Here is a 19,710-nt window from a genome sequence, read left to right on the forward strand (position 1 = left end):
CCCCCTTTTTTTTTTTAAGATTTTATTTATTTATTTGACAGCACAAGCAGGGGGAGCAGCAGAGGGAGAGGGAGAAGCAGGCTCCCTGCTGAGAAGGGAGCGTGGTGCGGGGCTTGATCCCAGGACCCTGGGATCATGACCTGAGCCGAAGGCAGACGCTTCACCGACTGAGCCACCCAGGCGCCCCTAAAACTATGATTTTTTAAAAAATTAAAAAGAAAACAAAATTGTGATATAGGAATAGGCAAATAAATGATTGGATCATAACAGTTCAGAAATAGACTTTTCTATTCAAATGGCCATCCATTTGGAAGGAAATAAAATTGGGCTTGTATTATGTAATAAAAAATCCACATGGGTTAAACAAAAGGGAATACAAAAGCATTAGAAGAAAAATTAAGGGAATAGTTGTATAACTAAGGTAAAAATTTAAAAGAGGTCTTCCTAAGCAAGGCACGAAACCTGGAAATCAAAAAAGAAAAGATGTGTATACTTTACTATATAAAATTTAATTTAAATAAATAATTCAATTTAAATAAGTATTAAGTTAAAACTGTTGTATGATAAAATCATAAACTGAATAAAAAGGCAAAAGACAGAAAAATATATACTTTTTCAGTCCTCATTTGGGATTGCTGTTTGCATTCTCCACCCCGTCTAATCCAGGCTGCTCTGTTTATTAAAATCATTGGATCCCTTGTTTGAGAGTCGGTTTATTATGTGGGGGAAAATAACCAACCTATCACTGTTAGAGGCAAGGGGTGAGATGCCCTGGTGTTGATTCACATTTATACCTTGTATCTCAGTGGCAAGGGAAGGAGTATCTATGCCCATCCACAGTTGGAGGGAGCAGCTGATGTTCTGGACAAACTTAGGGCTGGACCTAGAAACTTGGAGTAAGATCTCTCAAAAGTTCTCAAAAATGAGAAGCACTATCACAGCAATGGATCTAAGGGCAAGTAACTCTTTGGAACATGAAAAAACCTCACAGGGAAATGCTCTCAGAGGGGGGAAAAATCAAAGTTCATTGCAAGAGCCAGCCTGAGAAGTTGGGGCTGTTCCAAACAATTCCTCATGATGGGGTGTTTGGAAGAGGACCTTGGAGGCCGGACTGACAGTTTTGGTCCCCTAACAAGGATCCAACCAGAACCTTTGGGCTTCTATGATCAGCCCAACCTGTCATGTCACAATGGCTCCCAGGGAGTACTCTACTAAAGCAGAGCTCACTTACTTTATCCATTGTTCCCAGATTCCTAACACAAGACTTGCTTCCCAATACCTCTGACAGAGGCTGTTCCACACCCAGGCAGAATGTGTCTTTAAACAGCAAGCGCCATTGAGGAATGCCCACAGGAGGACTCATACTTCCACTCAATTTGGTGAGGAAGCAGGGACATGAGTGTTGATAGCCTAGTCTCAAGGCTTGCTGGAGTTGATGGCCTATGAAGAAACTCCTCTCCTGTGGAAGCTGATTAAAGGCAGGATAAAGGAGATCTGCAAGCTGAGAAGCCTTAGCCTTACCTTAGTTTAGAAGATATCCTGACAAAATTTTAAGAAAGTAGAACAGGGCACCTGGGTGGCTCAGTCATTGAGCATCTGCCTTTGGCTCAGGTCATGATCCCAATCGAGCCCCGCCTCGGGCTCCCTCCTTGGCGGGAAGCCTGCTTCTCCCTCTCCCACTCCCCCCGCTTGTGCTCCCTCTCTTCGCTGTGTCTCTCTGTCAAATAAATAAATAAAATCTTAAAAAAAAAAAAGTAGAACAGAAATTCCAATTAGATGTCCAGAAATAGTTTCTCTTTAAAGTCTCCACCCTCTACATACCCAAGCAAAACCAAATATCCTATAAATAAAAGTGTAATAGCAAGAGCAGAGTAGGAGGAGGAAAGTAAGAGGTCGTATTAAGCCTGTTTCAAAAAGGAGGACATGATTAACAGTATCAAACGCTGAAGAGAGGTCAAGTAAGGTGATGTCTCCATGTCTTTTGGATCTAAGAAGGTAGAGGTCAATTTTGGTAGTAATAGGGTGATAATTTCAGAAGCCAGGAGAGTATGCCTGTGGTCTTCAAACATTTTTCCTGGTGTACCACCTATAATAATGTCAAAAACCCATTACCTCCGTTTTAGAGATGACATGTAAAAGTTTTGTTAATAACCGAATAGTTGCAAAGAATATAACTTTATTAGGAATTCTGACATTTTAAAATAAAATTATTACATCTTTTAAAAAATGTACTCAATGGAATATAAATACCAGAGTAATTAGAAACCTACAATCATCCATTAAAAAATATACAAACTATCCTCCAAAAATGTTGTACCAACAGTATAGGAAAGTGTTATTTCTCCAATATGCTGACACTGAATATTATTAATTTTCAAAAATTTTGCAGATCTGATAGGTGATCTGTTTTCCTTTGCATTTGCCTGATGAGTAATGAAGCTACATATAATTTCAAATGTTTATTGGCTATTTTTGTTTCTTCAGTGTAATATCTATTCATATATTTTGTCCACTCTTCTATTAAGTTGTCTTCCTATCAATTTGTAGGATTCTTTGTATATTAGGAATGTAAATTTTTTTTATTATGTAGGTTGCAAATATTTTCTTAGTTTTAAATTTTTATTTATGAAGGCAACACTTTAAGTATTTATTTATTTATTTAAGTAATCTCTACACCCAGTGTGGGGCTCAAACTAATGACCCTGGGATCAAGAGTTGCACAGTCCTCCGACTGAGCCAGTCAGGCATCCCTGAAGGCCAACACTTTAAATGGGAAGTTCTCTCTCTGGTGCCTGGGTGGCTCAGTCGGCTAAGGCTCAGGTCATGATCTCAGGATCCTGGGATCAAGTCTCACATCCAGCTCTCTGCTCGGCGAGGAGTTGGCTTCTCCCTCTCACTCTCCCTTTGTGCGCTCTCTCTCTCAAGTAAATAAATAAAATCTTTAAGAAAAATAAATGAGAAGTTCTCTAACTTGAACTTTGCCTAGATTTTAACTTTCTCGGTGATGGAGGGTTGACTCTGGTGATCTTCACTTCTTGACTTAAAGGGTCAGACTGAGATGGAGGCTCATTTTAAAAGGCTTGCTGGAGGAAAGGTGGGAAGCAGTAAGCCCTTCAGAAGACAACTAAATAACATGTATATATTTATATTTATATATACCCACACACACCATACTGCATATACTGCTATCGCTCTAAATGTATATATTGTATCTACTGCTTTAAAAAAAAGGCTTGCAATGTTCAGGTGAATCTGGAAGATATTTGGATCCTATGACAATTATGCCAATTAGAATATTTCACATACAAAGATGCAAACAATAGGGCAGAATATAGATTTTGAAAATTTAATACGGAAGCACCAAGAACATCTAACAATGTATTTTCTTTAATGAATGAGCAAATCTAAATCATTTTGTTACTAGATTTTCATCAAAAACAAAGGAATGTGGCACAGAACACTATCCTTTCTTTCAAAAAAACCTCAGACGAGTTTGTCCATCAACTCTACCAGGGACTTTTTCATACACTAGACGCCGTTTTTTGAATTGTGGTAGTTGTGAGCACATGAAATCTGTTAAAAGAAGAAAAAGGAAAACCATTTTATTTCTGAGAGTAATAAAATATAGCTATTTTTTCCAGCTATTCTGGTGCATCCTATCTCTTCATCTATCTACAAAGTGTTAACATTTACAAACTGAGATAAAATGATAATGAGATAAATGCACCTCTACCTAATGGCTCAATACTAATTAGTGTCATGTACACATATTTGTATGCTCATGCTTTGCACAAATAATTAAATCTCCCTAGATTTAAGACTCTTTCATTTAAGTTTTCCTTCATTATCTCCTATCTGTAATGTGGAATTTATCCTGAGCTTTGATATATGATAGGTGGTGATCATGTATGGACTCACCTTCTATGACTGTATTAGTATATGACACATTAGCCTGAAATATCCTAGATTTGGATTCTTATAGAGGTTAATTAATTAAATCAGTGAAAAAGGAGGCTAAAATATTTAAAAATGTTTTAGTAATTATTCCTGGGAATATAATCTCATAATTATAAGAGTTGGATGCCATTATAAGCAAATTTAAAAAGCAGTATGGTAGGTAATTTTTATCATAGAGATCACAAATACACATCTATAAGACAAATGGAATATTATCTTGAGATTATGCCAATGGCTTTGGATAAATTGTCTAGGCCTGCATTAATATGAATTCTAAAAGTGTTATATCTTAAACAATGAAGGTAATGATGTGCTTTGGGAAAGCACAGTAAAAAAGTCAAAAGTTTCCATAGTGATAATGATACTAGTATCAAAGATTCATGTGAACTGTTTGAATAAAATTATTTTATGGAAGAAGTTTGAAAGTGGAAAAAAGCAATATTTCTAAATGAACATTATTTATCCAATCTATGATTTAAAAATATATTTACACTTAATTAAAATGTAAATACACATTTGACTATTCCATCCCTACCTCCAAAAGCCTAAATATTAAAAGTTATTAGAAATAATTTCTGAGATCTTCTCAGAGGATTATCATATACTGGGATGCCCTATGTTCAAGAACATATAGTAATTCCCATGCTTGATTTGGTTCAAGATGGAAAAAAAATGGAATTTTTAATTCAGTTCATTTATGAAGCTGGAATAAACTTCATGTCAAAATGTGACAGAGCACAAGTAAAGAACACAATAGATTAATTGCATTATGAATATAGATATGAAAATCATAAATATTAGTAACCATATTCAACAGCAAATTAAAAGAATCACTCTTCAAAAGCCAATTAAGTTTATTATGGAATAATAAGAGTGATTTAATATTAGTAAACCTGTTACTATAATCCTCGACACCAATGGATCAATGGAGAAAACATGTTTGATTTTCCCCAATAGGTGCCAAAAAAATGTGGATAAAATTTGGCATCTATTCCTCACAAATGTTCTTACAAAACTACAGATAGAATACTTCCCATTAAGATCAGGAACAAAACAAATTATGACTATTAAGTAGGACCAAACCCAAGTTTTGTGAGTCCTGGGGTTTATACAGTTGATCCTTGAACGATGAGGGTGTTAGGGATGCCAACTCTCTCCCCTTACTCAAAAATCTATATATAACTTTTTTTAAACATAATCTCTGCATCCAACATAGGGCTCAAACTCATGACCCTGAGATCAAGAGTCACATGCTGAGTGAGCCAGCCAGGCACCCCAAAGTTCTATATATAACTTTTGATTTCTCTACTACTTAACTACTAAGAGCCTACTGTGGACTGGAAGCCTTACTGATAACATACATAGTCAATTAACACATGTTTTGTATGTTATATGTACTATATACTGTATTCTTACAAAGAAGTAAGCTAGAAAAAAAATATTAAGAAATCATAAGAGAAAATACATTTATAGTACCATATTGTATTTATCAAAAACTCTGTGTGTAAGTGGACGATGCAGTTCAAACCTGTGTTGTTCAAGGGTCAACTGTACAGGTTGGGAGGTCCTCTTTTATTTTATTTTATTCTTTATTTTTTATTTTTATTTATTATTATTTAATCCCAGTATACTTAACATACAGTGTTATATTAGTTTCAGGTGTACGATATAGTGATTCAACAAATCTATATATTACTCAGTGCTCGTCATGGCGAGTGCACTCTTTAGTTCCCATCCCCTATTTCACCCATCCCCCACCCACCTCCTCTCTGGTGACCATCAGTTTGTTCTCTATAGTTAAGGGTATGTTTCTTGGTTTGTCTCTTTTTTTCTTTGTTCATTTGTTTTGTTTCTTACATTCCACATATGGGGGAGATCATATGGTATTTGGGGAGGTCATTCTTTTAACAAAACAAAGAATACAAGATTTTCTGGGAGCCTCTCAAGCCTCACAAAAGGGCCTATGCAAAAAAGGAGCTTTGAAGCTTAAGCTTCTCCCATTTTTATTATTTTTTTCCCCTATCATGGTAAGGCTACATTTGTATGGCCATTAGAACTTAATATTTTGTTCTAGATGTTCAAGAAATGACATAGAAAATAAAGGTACAAGAGGTACCATTACCAGAAAAAAAATAAAATTGTCCTTTTAAAAACTGATATGATTAAATGTTCAGAAACATCAATTGTAAAGTAGAGCTAACAGTAATATCTGTTTAATATCTACTTAATAGGATTGTCAGAATTCAATAATCCACATAAAGGGCCTAAAAGGGCACCTACAATAAGCTCTTAATAAATGTTAGCCTATTAAATATTCCTGCCCAACAAAGAAGTTAGTTCTTCTAATTCACTGATTTCTCTGTTTAATCTTTGCTAATTTTAGTCTTCAGCTTTACTTAGACTTGTTCTGAGGTTTTATTTTTAACTTCTTAAGTTGAATGCTTAGTTCATCTAAAGCTACAAGAATTTGACATATTTTGTTTGCATTTATTTTCTTAGGTGTCTATAATTAGAATTTTGATTTTCTTTTTGACTCCAAAGTTATTGAAGATTCTTTAAGTACAGTAATTAAAACAAACTTTTTTTTTAAATTTAGAGATGGTTCTGTCTTTTAAAATTACATCTGCAAGGGGTGCCTGGCTGGCTCATGTTGGAAGGGCATGTGACTCTTGATCTTGGGGTCACGAGTTTGAGCCCCATACTGGGTGCAGAGATTGCTAAAAGAATAAATAAACTTAAAAAAATTACACCTGTGAGTAGTTTTATTAACGATAGATAGTGTTACCTGGTAATGATTTCTTGTCTCCTGAGTTAGATGAGGATTCAGAGTGCCTTTTCTGTCCTAAACATTTTCCAGCTCTTTGGTGGAAATAAAGACTGCTGAATTCTTTTTGATTTACATTAGGATCAGAAGCACAAAATAAATCCAAACTGGGTACAGATGGTAATTCTTTCCAGGAAGTCTTTTTAGTCCCAGCATTTGAACTTTCACATAGGAAGCCTTCTAACTCATCTGATAGATATTTTTGCTGATTAGTGAATAAATTATCTTTCTGAGAGTACCATTTGTCACATGTAGTCTGCTCTGCACCACATTCTAAGTTGAATGAGTGATTCTGTTGTTCCCATACATTTTTCTTAAAGTTCCAGGGAAGAGGAGATTGGGATCCTTCTAGTGAAAAGCCAGGGGCAGACACTTCTTTATTTATAGGTCCTTTTGCATCATGTGTTCCCTTTTTCTGGTAATTTATAAAATTAGGGGCAACTCTCTTCTGAGTGTCAATTGGTGACACTATGTTTTCACAGTTCATTTGTGTTAGATCCAAATAAAAGACATCTGACTCTGAATCATTTTGGTTTCGAAAGCAGTTACCAGCCACATTTCTTGATTCTGTATTAATCAGGAAAGGATTGTGCACTGTGTTAGGGTTACAACTGGAGTCCTTCCAGTAGCTGGCCTGATTGTAAGAAGTCACAGGTGGTAAAATGCATGGCGTTTCTCTTAGTTCCATAAGGGAAGAGTTATAGTTTGAAGTGCTATTTGTATCTCTGTGCATTGTCTCTCCTATATCTGAATAGTGGTAATATCCATTATGTTCTTGAAAGACAGAGTTTGAAGAGCCAGAAGCTGAACTCTGGGAGGTAAAGGTACTAGTCTGATTCCCATTTTCCTGAGGTGATGGACTTGGAGGTGAATTTGTTATGGAAGAAGAACTGATCTTGAATAAGGAAGTGATGCTACAAAAATGCTAAAAAAATTTAAAAATTAATTACTATAATACAAATACAATATAAACATCAGTCAAGTAATATAAACAAATAAAATATAAACATCAGTCAAGTAAATATAAATAACAATGCTTATCTATATGTAAAGAAAGGAAAATATAAATAAGTAGGGTATTATAGTGATCCATGTCATAAGAAACATAATTAGGCTCCATTAAAAGAAAAACTTATTATAAAATCCATTTTCTAATCACTTGTAATAGAATTTTTAGTTACACAAGTTATACATGTATACCATCTGCTTGATAAAAATGTAAAATTTTTACCAATAAGGCTAAAGTTTTCTTTATTATTATAAGGAAGGGCATGAGGATTGTAAGCACATATGAATAGAGTGTGTGATCACATACTTGTGGGCACAATAACATTTCAAGATAATTTGAAGTGTGATAAGCTGACTGTACTGAATTATCTATACAAGACAGCTTTAAAATGTATAATGTGATTGACATCTAATGAGAGTTCTATGTGAAATTTAGTTCAAGTAAATTATTTCTTTGGTACACAAAGTCCAGAACAATTAAACTTGGATACTTTCTCTTGAAAACTGTTATGGTAAAAATCAGTACTCAAATGGAAAGGAAATAAATTCATGTAAGACTATGGAGTTCAAATAACTAACCTTTAACACTTTTTCTGGAACTTCAGGTAAAAGCTCCTGAAGTTGACACAGAGTTGCTAATAATATCCAGTGCAGTGAAGGTCCTTTGTTTAACATGAGCTGAGCCACCAATGGGTTAATACATGGAAAGTCAAGTAAGTACATTTCTTCCTAGAAAAGAGTTTAAAGGAATAATCAGCCACTGGTCCTTTGAAAATGATCCATTTTATTCTGCTCAATCTAGCAGATTAAAATTTTTGTCATTGTATCTATCACCCAATTTGAGATGCCTGGAAAAAAGTATGGCTAGTAGGGAAAGGAACTTCTTTGGCAGTTAAGATTCATATGCTCTCAGAATTGAGAAAAATCTTAAAGTTCATTCATTTTAATCACTCATCCAAAAATTTTTGTTCTAGTTCGTCTCCTTCGAATGACAACTGTTTTACCTAATGGCAGATTTTCTAATGAGAAACGTTTTAGGGGACTTTTATAACTCAAGATTTCTTTAGCTCTCCCTTATACTACTATCACTATTTGATTAAGATGAACCATGTTTATGAGAAACCATGTTTATGATACTTTCAGGAAAGCCTTGCTGTGAAGAGTATAGGAAGAACTTCTATTGAACAGAACTGACCTTGTTGGTCTAAAAATGTGTGTTTTCAGAGAGATCTCATAAAAGTCTAGAAATACAGCAGCCATGTTTTGCTATTACTGTATTTCCTTTTCTTTCTGGGTTACGCTGGCTTTTTGCACCCTCTTTGATTTTATCAAATGACAGACACGTGAGTAGATTAGACATGTCTTGCTAAGAGGGAAACTGCACAGACATACATACATCCCATAATGAGTTATACCCATACTTGCCAAGAGTACTATGTTCTGTTTAGGCATACAAAAATTCTGTGATTTAATATATATGAATATATGAATGTTTGATGAATGTATAGGAATACATTAATAATTAATTTATTTGCTTTATAATTTTATTTTTTAAATAGGTAAAATAGTCACATGGTTCAAAATTCAAAAGGTACTAAAAGGTGTGCAGTAAAAACTCTCATCCTCACCCCATTATCCCGGTTCTCCTCTCTGGAGGTAACTAATGTTATCATTTCTGGGTACCCTTCTAGGGATGTTTTATTCATTTACAAACACATATAAATATTAATTTCCCCGTTTTACACAAGTGGTAGTACACAAGCTCTATGCTGCAACTTCATTCTTCATGTAATATATCTGAAAGAACTTTCCATGTTAGCTTCATTATTCTTTTTTTATGTTTTCATGATTTGAATATATTAAAAAAATAAAGGTAACAGAGATACTAGGTTGGTATGAGAACTTGGAGAGATTGATGCTTAAACAAAAGGAATTTCTAAAAATGAACTGTGCAATCTCACAAATATGTTACAACTCTACTTTCAGTTTCAATTATGTAACTGAATTACTGACAAAATGGAATGATGGAATTTTGCTCTTCTCATATTTACTACTCTTAAATGTTTAAATTTAGGAACTAGAAAAACAGTTATGTTTTGAAAATATTAGGCACTGAAGTCATTATATCACCTAATACACTTGATTTGAAAGTTCATTATAAAAGATCTCATTAAAATACTTCTGTGAAGTTGATGATTCTGGAAAATGATCTAAATAAATATTGTACATTTTGGTTACTGCTATATATGCTCATGCAAACAGTATAGGACAAAAAAAAATGTTACCAAAAAGAGAATTCAAACACATGTATTTATATTTGCTTTGCAAATACCTAATTTACATATTTAGGAAATGAACCTTAGATGGTGAAACTTCAAGCCAGGATTTATCCAACCATTCATGAGGTTCTCTCTTTGAGGTCATTAAATTGTGATCAGCAATTTGCCGAATTATCAGTGCAGCCTCTTCCACTCCTGGGGCAATTACAAGCTAAAATATATTTTTTATATGTTAGAATATAGGAAATTTTAGGAAGCAAAATATATCATTCAAAAATTATTTGTAATTAGAAGAAAAAAACCCCCAGCAGATTTTAATCTTTGAAAATAATTTTAGATATAATTTATTAAAATGTCTATGTGAAATCCAGCATATTTTATTTGGGAGGATAAGCAATTTTCTTTTCTTCTTTAAATATGATATCCTTATAGTTTTCCAATTTTTGGAGCTAAATTTCTTCACTTCCATTTTGTATTTACTAATAAATTTATTTGTAATTTGGATGTCATTAATATTTAATATTTTGTTTTTTTCCAAGTTAAATTTAGTAGTTCTCAAAAATAAGAATTTTAGGGGTGCCTGGTGGCTCTGTCGGTTAGCCGTTTTTGCCTTCAGCTCAGGTCATGATCCTGGGTCCTGGGATCAAGTTGGGCATTGGCCTCCTTGATCCATGGGGAGCCTGCTTCTCCCTCTCCCTCTGCCTGCCGCTCCCCCCTGCTTGTGCTAGCTCTCTCTCTCTGTCAAATAAATAAATAAAATCTTCAAAAAAAAATAAGAATTTAAAAATATAGTGCAAGATTTTTCAAAATGACATTAAAAGATAAAGGATATTTACAGATGAATTTGATGCTGTATTTAAAAAGAAAAAAGTTTTTTTTTAAGATTTATTTATTTATTTGACAGCGAGATAGAAAGAGATAGCACAAGTAGGCAGAGCGGCAGGCAGAGGGAGAGGGAGAAGCAGACTCTCCACTGAGCGGGGAGCCCGACGCGGGGCTTGATCCCAGGACCCTGGGATCATGACCTGAGCCGAAGGCAGCTGCTTAACCGACTGAGCCACCCAGGCGCCCCAGTTTTTTTTTTTTTAAGATTTTATTTATTTGACAGAGAGGGAGCACAAGAGGGGGAACAGCAGGCAGAGGGAGAGGGAAAAGCAGGCTCCCTGCCCCGCAGGGCTCTACCCCAGGACCCTGGGATCATGACCTGAGCTGAAGGCAGACGCTTAACCAACTGAACCACCCAGGCATCCCCAAAAAGAAAAAAGTTTTGATTTAGAATATTTTGGGAATTGTTCATCCAATACTGGCTTATCTGATGCTAAACTGTGTGTGTTAAACTTAACTCTAAAAAAAGTTTCTTAATATCTCCTACTTCCTGTCAGTTGTGTTTTCCTTCTCTCTTTTGAAATGTCAGTCTTTTTCTTCTTTCAGTTCTATTTTTATCTTCTTCATCTTTTAGATTCAGTATTCCTTCGAAATATAGTCCATGTGGTTAGAAGGGTTTTTGCTTGTTTGTTTTTTTAAGATTTATTTATTTATTTTAGAGAGAGAGGGGAGTGGGGAAGGAACAGAGGGAGAGGGAGAGAGAGGCCTAAGCAGACTCCGTGCTAAGCGAGGAGCCCGAAAGGGGGCTCAATCTCAAGATCCCGAGATAATGAGTGGAGCCCAAACCAAGAGTCAGTGGCTCAACCAACTGCACCATCCAGGCACCCCAGTCCATGGATTAGCAGTTTAATGTGAATAGGGAACACTGTCCTAAAAAATCATCTTAGAAATATAAACATCCTGTCCTGTAGTGAAAATTCAAGAAACAAAGACTGTATAAACCTCATAAAATAATTATGACAATTTTTTCTTTCACAAGATAACAAATACACAACTGTTAGTACATACCTGGGGAGTACATGTATTCTAAAGGAGGATTTTCTTTAAATTATATTAAATATATCAAAAAAAGTTTTTTGAGAGGGAGAGTGAGCAGTGGGGGGGAGGGGCAGAGTGAGAGGTAAAGAGAGACCTTTAAGAAGGCTCCATCCCCAATGGAGTGGGGAGCCTGACTAGGGCTCAACTCAGGCTCAATCTCAGGACCCTGAGATCATGACCTGAGCTGAAATCAAGTCGGTTGCCTAACTGACTGAGTCACCCAGGCACCCCAAATATGTATAGAGTGCACAGAAATAACACTGTTTGATTCCAAATTAATTTTATTGCAGTTTTGGATGTTTTAAGAAGATCTGACAGTTTTATTTAAATATAAAACGGCACAATTTTATGATGATGGTAATGAATATTACCTTAATTTATTGGGGCAAGCATTCTGGAGCTCATGGCTAGATTTGGGGAGATTCAGAAACCCCCTAGCATTATTTTCAAAATTTTGCATATATGTTTATCTATGCATTTTTCCACAAAAGGAGTTTATAAAAAATTTATAGAACTTTTTTTGACGTTAGAATAAAATATAGCATAACACTACTAGCAGTATTTTCTTTTAGTTTAAGAAAATGTACTTGGGCGCCTGGGTGGCTCAGTTGGTTAAGTGACTGCCTTCGGCTCAGGTCATGATCCTGGAGTCCCGGGATCGAGTCCTGCATCAGGCTTCTGCTCCTCCCTCTGACCCTCCCCCCTCTCATGCTCTCTATCTCTCATTCTTTCTCTCAAATAAATAAATAAAATCTTTAAAAAAAAAAAGAAAATGTACTTAAATTTCCTAATGCTTCCTTTATGGCTAGGCTGTTCAGATACCTGAAAAAATTTTTTTAAAAATCCATACTGATGGGCTCTAACAGGCCAAAAGCCATATTACTAAATACAGTAAAGTAAAGCAACAGTATACTTTAAAATAATATAAGTCTAGGGAACCCCCTTTAATGTGGTAATGTCATCAAGTCAGGAGACTAGGAGGCTTGGGTACTGGTGACATACTGATAATAAAGCAAACTGATATTTGTTTCTCAAATTCTATGGAAAAACTGACCTACTTTTAAGATTATTATGTATAACTTGAAAAACTTTTGGAATCGTTTGATCCGGGTGGGAGCAGACTTTTGTTTGGAATGGATTGTGCCTGGGCATACTTCCTGTGTCATCCCTAAATGCCTTCCTTGGAACATGTCCTCTATGGGCCATATCACTGTACCTGAATATAGTATTGCTCACTAATATCACATAACCCATGTATAGAGGAATAAAATGATTCTCTGAAGTATATTTTGCATATAACTGCTTACCATTAGCTGAAAAGAGGCTGGTTAAGTGGTGAAACCACAGTTGAATGGGTAAAGGAAATAAACTTAATTTGCCATTCATTGGTAACTTTTCTAAGAATTTTATTTCAATGCTTAATATGCCTCACAGGATCAAAATGATCAGGATTCTATTTCAAATAGATCATTTGTTAATTTTCTTAACAGATGTGCTTTGATTTAATTCTATTCAGTAGATGTTTGTTGAACATTTTTACTGTGTACAAAGCACTGTGCTGGATGCTACACATTTTTCAAAGAAACAGGGTCTGGTTCTTACCGGCCTCCAGCGTGGAAGGTATATGAATGAATACGTCATGCTACAATAAAGGTATGAAGTGCTCTTGCGAGAATGGGAGGAGAGATTTATCCTGAGGGCATACTTGGGGCACATTTCTTAAAGGAGGTAGTGTTTGAGCTGGGCAACAAACAAAAGACAGAACTCTAAAGGCTAGCAGTAAGAGAAAGTGGGAGACAGGCTGGGATGACATGTTTGTGCATTGGCTGAACTGTGATAGAGTGGACATATTCAGGAAATGGTGAGTAGAATGATGTTAAAGGAAGAATTACTAGGGGCCAAATCATGAAGTTGGAATCCAGCTGAGTTTGATCTCTTTTGAATGAAGTAGGAAGCTATGGAAGGTCTTTTGAGCAAGAAAATTCAATTTAACAACACATATTTATCAAGAGTCTACTATATACTTGGCGCTGTGCTGGATACCAGGAATCTGAAAACAAACATGTTTCCTTTCTTTCAGGAACTTACAGTTCAGGAAGTGAAATGTTCACAGCTATATTTCAGAAATGTAATTGGTGTGAATCTATATTATGCACGAAAGGAGGACGACTAGAAATAAGATTAGTCAGGAAGTTGTTTTAAAACTCCAAAAGAGAGGTGAAGGCCTGAATTTGGGAAAAAGCAGTGGGAGTAGAATGGAGAGACATATTCTAGAGACTCTGCAGCTACTGATTAGGTTACAGTAGTAATGCCATAAACTAAGTGTGGGGAGGATGAGGAGTTGTGTTTTAGACATATAGAGTTTGAGGCACCTGTGGGATATTCGTGTGGAGATTTCCAGTAGAATGCTAGAATTATAGGTGCAGATCTTAAGAAAAGTCAGGAAAATTTTAAAGATTATACTCAGAAATGAAAGCCAAATTTGTGGGAATTCTGAATTTATTTTTTTAAAAGATTTATTTATTTATTTATTTGACAGAGAGAGAGAGATAGTGAGAGAGGGAACACAAGCAGGGGGAGTGGGAAAGGGAGAAGCAGGCTTCCCATGGAGAAGGGAGCCTGATGCGGGGCTCGATTCCAGGGCCCTGGGATCATGACCTGAGCCGAAGGCAGATGCTTAACGACTGAGCCACCCAGGTGCCCCGGGGAATTCTGAATTTATTAAGGAAAAAGTATAAAGTGGTAACAGAAGAGGACTGAGCTCTGAATTTGGAGGAGTGTCTAAATTTCTTAATAGGACATTGAAAAAAGAACCAAGAAAGGACACTGGTTAGAGATCACTACAGCAGATAAAAAGAGTGTATGTTTCTTAAGTGATGATTTTTGATCAATGGATATTTACTTTTATTCATATCCTGCCATATAGTAATTAAGAGATAAAATATGACTTTAAATTTATTAAAGGCTTTTAATTTTTCTTAAATTTATTTATTTGAGAGAGAGAGAGAGCACAAGCAGCAACAGAGGGAGAGGGAGAAGCAGGCTCCCCACTGAGCCGGGAGCCTGATACAGGGCTCAAACCCAGGACCCCGGGATCATAACCTGAGCCAAAGGCAGACACTTAACCAAGTGAGCCACCCAGGCACCTTTTTTTTTTTTTAATGTTTTATTTATTTATTCATGAGAGTCAGAGAGAGAGAGAGGCAGAGGCAGAGGGAGAAGCAGGCTCCCTGCCTAGCAGGAAGCCTGATGCAGGGCTCGATCCGAGGACCCTGGGATCATGACCTGAGCTGAAGGCAGACGCTTAACCATCTGAGCCACCCAGGCACCTTTCTTTTATTTTTTATTTTTATTATTTTTTTAAAGATTTTATTTATGTATTTGACACAGGGAGAGAGAGCACAAGCAGGGGGAGCGGCAGACGGAGAGGGAGAAGCAGGCTCCCCACTGAGCAAGGAGCCAGACACAGGGCCTGATCCCAGGACCCCCAGATCATGAGCAGAGCCAAAGGCAGATTCTCCACCAACTGAGCCACCCAGGTGCCCCAAGGCACCCCTTCTTTTAGAACAGAAGTTGAAGTGGAAAGGATATTTATTAATTTGAAAATGTTCTTTATTTAAAAGGCTTTTAAGCATTTTTTAGTTTACTAATTTAATGTTTCTTTGCACTGGGCACTTGAGTTTGAGTATAATTTTGGTTTATGAAAATACTTATAAACAAACATTTAAGAAAAGAATACCTTTACATCCAGTTCTTCTGATTTTAGCCCAAAAGATAACAAAGCTGCATAAATCAGTGCTAGATGATGAAGTGTTTTTTCTGTAAGATGGTACCTAAAAAAAAATTATATTATTATACTGTACTCATTTGATATCTGATTGTACCTATCAGAAGTTCATTTCATTTTCCACATTTCATGTTATGAGAATAATCTGGCTAAGATAAAGCTGTGTGGCAGACTCAGCACTCTTTTAAGAAGATGGTTCCACCTCCATTCTTTAACAATCCAGTTGAATCTAGGGGATGCTGAGAGTGTGTTTGAGGGGAGAAGTTTAACTCATCCCCTTACTGGCTCCAGGGATGGTTCTCTAACTGATCCAACTAAAATACTCTATCCCCTGGCCAAAGTAACAAGTTCAGATATGAACACGTGACCAGAGCCAGGATAACTAGAATCCTCCCTGAGTCTTTTTCTTGAACTGTCAGAAAAAACACTTTTTTTTTAAAAGATTTTATTTATTTATTCATGAGAGAGAGAGAGAGAGAGGCAGAGGGAGAAGCAGGCTCCCAAGGAGCAGGGAGCCCGATACGGGACTCGATCCCAGGACTCTGGGATCATGACCTGAGCTGAAGGCAGACGCTTAACCATCTGAGCCACCCAGGCGACCAGAAAAAACACTTTTTACAATGATCATTATGTAATGTGATAGAGGTGTTAGCTAACCTTACAGTGGTAATCATACTGCAATATATAAATGTATCAAATCAGCATGTTGTAGACCTTAAACTTACAAAATCTTGTATGTCAATTATATCTTAATTAAAAAAACACTCTTTTTTTTCCCCCTATGGTAATTAAGCAGATCAGATGTGAGTCTTGAGCTATGGGTATATACTACTACTGCCTTTATCCACTTTAAGTACCCTAAGCAGAAAAAAGGAAATGGCTCATATTACTAAGAAGTCCAGGAGAGGACATTATTGGATCCAGGGACTCAAACCATATCATTGAGACAAGGGCTCCTTAATTTCTTGGCTCTCCTTTCCCTTGCTAGTTTTTTTCTCAGGCAAGCTTTTTCCGTAAGAGTGGCTAACAAGAGTGGCTTACTGTGCCTACACTACTTGTATAAACAATGTGGTTTCTGCTGAACACCTTTTCTTCTTGGGAGTCTAGAATTTTGATATGTGCTAGGCAGAGGGTGCCTACATAGCCAATCCTTACTGAAAGCCCTGGGCATTGAGTCTCTAGTGAGTTTCCCTCGTACACAACATTTTAACAAGTGTTGTCACAACTCTTTCCTGTGGAAATTAAGCACATTCCGTGTGATTCTACTAGGAGAAGATTCCTGGAAGCTTCCTTCTAGCTTCCTCTGGATTTTGTTCCATGCACTTTTTCCCTTTGCTGATTTTGCTTGGTAACCATTTACTATAATAAATCATAATCATGAGTACAAGTATATGCCGAGTCCAGTGAATCCTCTTATCAAATCATCAAACCTGGGGGTAGTCTTGGGGACTCCTAACACATTTTCTTGAACAGGAACTAAGGTAATTCAAGCAATTTTATTTTGTATGTTGAATTTTCCTCATTTGGTCAGTTGATTAAGAGACTTCTTAAATGTTTTATACATCTAAAAGTATAGAACTGAGATACCTAGAAGTCTGAAAATAACTACATTTTATAATAATATCTTATTGTGAATAAATAACTCTTCATATCCTGAACATAAAACTGTCTCAGACTATTACATAATTGGTTTTTTTTTTTCATGAAAATCTGGGTAAAAATAAGTGTGAATCCCTTCTCTTTTGCTGTACTTCAATTACACCTCTGGAACATAGGTGAATAGCAATCTAAAAACAACTTAAAATTTTTTTCCAAAACAGTTTTTATCTATGGGATACTTCCAAGATCTTGATAAAGCTTAAATGCTTTACAAGCAAGTTCCAAGCTTAAAATGCTATACAGCCTTTACTATATTCAAAATGAAGATTTTACACCTAAATTATTATTTTTATTTTTCAATTTTGGTAGAAAGGAAAAACAAGGTTAAATGACTTGCTAGAGGTTATTGTTAATAGAAAAAGAAATAAGAACCAAGGTGTTTGGACTCTTAAATTTTAACTTATACTTATCCCACATAATAATAATTGTATACAAAGAGCTTGGTACAGTAGGTAAACAAAAATGTAATCAAACTGGAAAGTCAGTAAAGAAAAAAATCACATATGCAATGTCAAATAAGGAAAGATCTCTATACCTTCTCTAATAACTAAATAATATATTTTTAAAGATTTTATTTATTTGAGAGAGTGAGAGAGAGCACGAGCGGGAGGAGGGGCAGAGGGAGAGGGAGAAGCAGACTCCATGCTGAGAAGGGAGCCCGACGCAGGGCTCGATCCCAGGACCTCAGGATGGTGAGCTGAAGGAAGACACTTAACCAACTGAGCCACCCAAGGCACCCCAGACTATATATTTTAAGAACTTCTACTATGAGTGATTTGGTATGTGTTATGTGATACTGTAGAGATTTTTTTTTTAAAAAGGAGACCAGTTTGAAATTTAGTAGGAAAGATTCATTCATTCAATCAAGGAATATTTACCAAGCATCTATCATACGAAACAATGTGCAGTGCCTTGGGGCAAGTACTCCAAATGATAATACAAGGCAAAATGTGGTAAATATCAAAGATGAGGAAAGGATAGAGAGCTAAGGAGTTCAAAGGATGGAGAGGTCACAATTAACTATTTGTGTGCATGAGATGGGAGTATTAAGGAAAGACAGAATAGAAAAAGTGATATTTGGGGATAGGTTTTGAAAAATAGGCATGATTTCACCAGATCAAATAGTTGGAGGAAATAGAGAATATTGTAGAAAGAGAAAAATGTATCAGCAGAAGTAGAAGTGGCAAAGTAAGGACCGTGTTTGTGAACCAGTGAGCAATCCTCTGGCTGAAATGAAAAACAGTGAAAATTAAGCCTGAAAATATAGGTCAGGATTATATTCTGAAGACTTTGAATATTAGGGTGAACAGTATGTATGTATTCAGTAGATAATAGGGAAGTCAGTAGGCTTTTTATTAGAGTGGAACAGTAGGAGCCTGGTTTTTGGAATATTAATCGAATGTATGACAGATTATGGAGAGTAACATGGAGAGCCATGAGGTGGGAAAACGGTAGTTAACAGTCCACATAAGATCTAAACTAAGATGTTGGTAATATAAATGGAGAGAGGGGATAGATAAAAAAGAGACTAGTGATTATATCCATAAGATATGTTTTTAATTTCGGTGACTAAAAGAAAGACAATGGCCATAAATAGTCAAAGGGCAGAAAAGAGGAGATACTGTTTTGGAGGGGATAGAGAATACAATGAATTCACCCTGGAACATGTTAAGTTTGAGAGCCTACATAATATCAGGGTGGAAATATTTAATAGAAAATTAGAGATACCTGTCAGGAATTTCAAAGAGCGACTCCAGCTGCAGATATAATTATAATCAGTGTAGGCAGAAAGATGCTGATTGAAGCTATGGCAGTGAGTAAGGTTTCTAATGGATTGAATAGAAGAAAGAAAAGAATTCAGATGTATCTGGAGACTGGGACAAGGAAGAAGAAGAGGTAAAGAGAGAGAAAGAGTAGTTAGAAGATCAAAACTGTGAAGTGTCGTGGGACTGAAGAGCTTCAAGTAAGGAAGCACTGACAACAGTCTTTAATACTTTAGAGCAGAGAAAGATAAAAATACTTTTGGAGGTGGAAGTGATCCTGAGAGACAGATTAGTACAGATGTAGGAGAAAAGCCAGACTGCAGAGAATAAAAAAAGGAGGTGAAAGCTGTGGGTTCATAAAATTTTAAGATGAAGGAAAGAAGGGACATATAATGATAATTTGAGCCAGTATCTTGGCATGGATTTTTTGTATTTTTTAAGTTAAGCACGTCAATGAAAGAAAGAATAGCAAGGTGCTATTTAGTTGGCAAATTTAAATAAGCTTTTAGA

The 19,710-nt window shown here is 35.9% G+C and overlaps 2 protein-coding genes across 4 annotated transcripts in view; one reads left to right on the forward strand and one right to left on the reverse strand.

Moving 5' to 3' along the window:
- GNG10 (G protein subunit gamma 10) overlaps positions 1–19,710 on the forward strand; it is a 35,259-nt gene that overhangs the window by 9,495 nt on the left and 6,054 nt on the right. Inside the window, exon 3 of one of the 2 annotated variants that reach the window (XR_015766910.1) lies at positions 8,395–8,502. The exons of the other annotated variant lie outside the window; for it this stretch is intronic. The gene's annotated coding sequence lies outside the window, so the exon portion shown is untranslated. The remainder of the gene's footprint in view (positions 1–8,394; positions 8,503–19,710) is intronic. 2 annotated transcript variants of the gene reach the window in all.
- Positions 3,473–19,710, reverse strand: part of SHOC1 (shortage in chiasmata 1) — an 84,127-nt gene continuing 67,889 nt past the window's right edge. For both annotated transcript variants that reach the window (XM_088019239.1, XM_028108702.2), the window contains exons 24-28: positions 15,731–15,824; positions 10,148–10,279; positions 8,369–8,518; positions 6,743–7,706; positions 3,473–3,573 (exon numbers count right to left, since the gene is read on the reverse strand). In XM_088019239.1, the coding sequence (XP_087875365.1) occupies positions 3,473–3,573; positions 6,743–7,706; positions 8,369–8,518; positions 10,148–10,279; positions 15,731–15,824 (1,441 nt within the window). The remainder of the gene's footprint in view (positions 3,574–6,742; positions 7,707–8,368; positions 8,519–10,147; positions 10,280–15,730; positions 15,825–19,710) is intronic.

This window comes from Eumetopias jubatus, unplaced genomic scaffold (assembly GCF_037043125.1).
Source record: "Eumetopias jubatus isolate StellerSeaLion01/CBP00866 unplaced genomic scaffold, mEumJub1_p1.0 scaffold_15, whole genome shotgun sequence".
Lineage (NCBI taxonomy): Eukaryota > Metazoa > Chordata > Mammalia > Carnivora > Otariidae > Eumetopias > Eumetopias jubatus.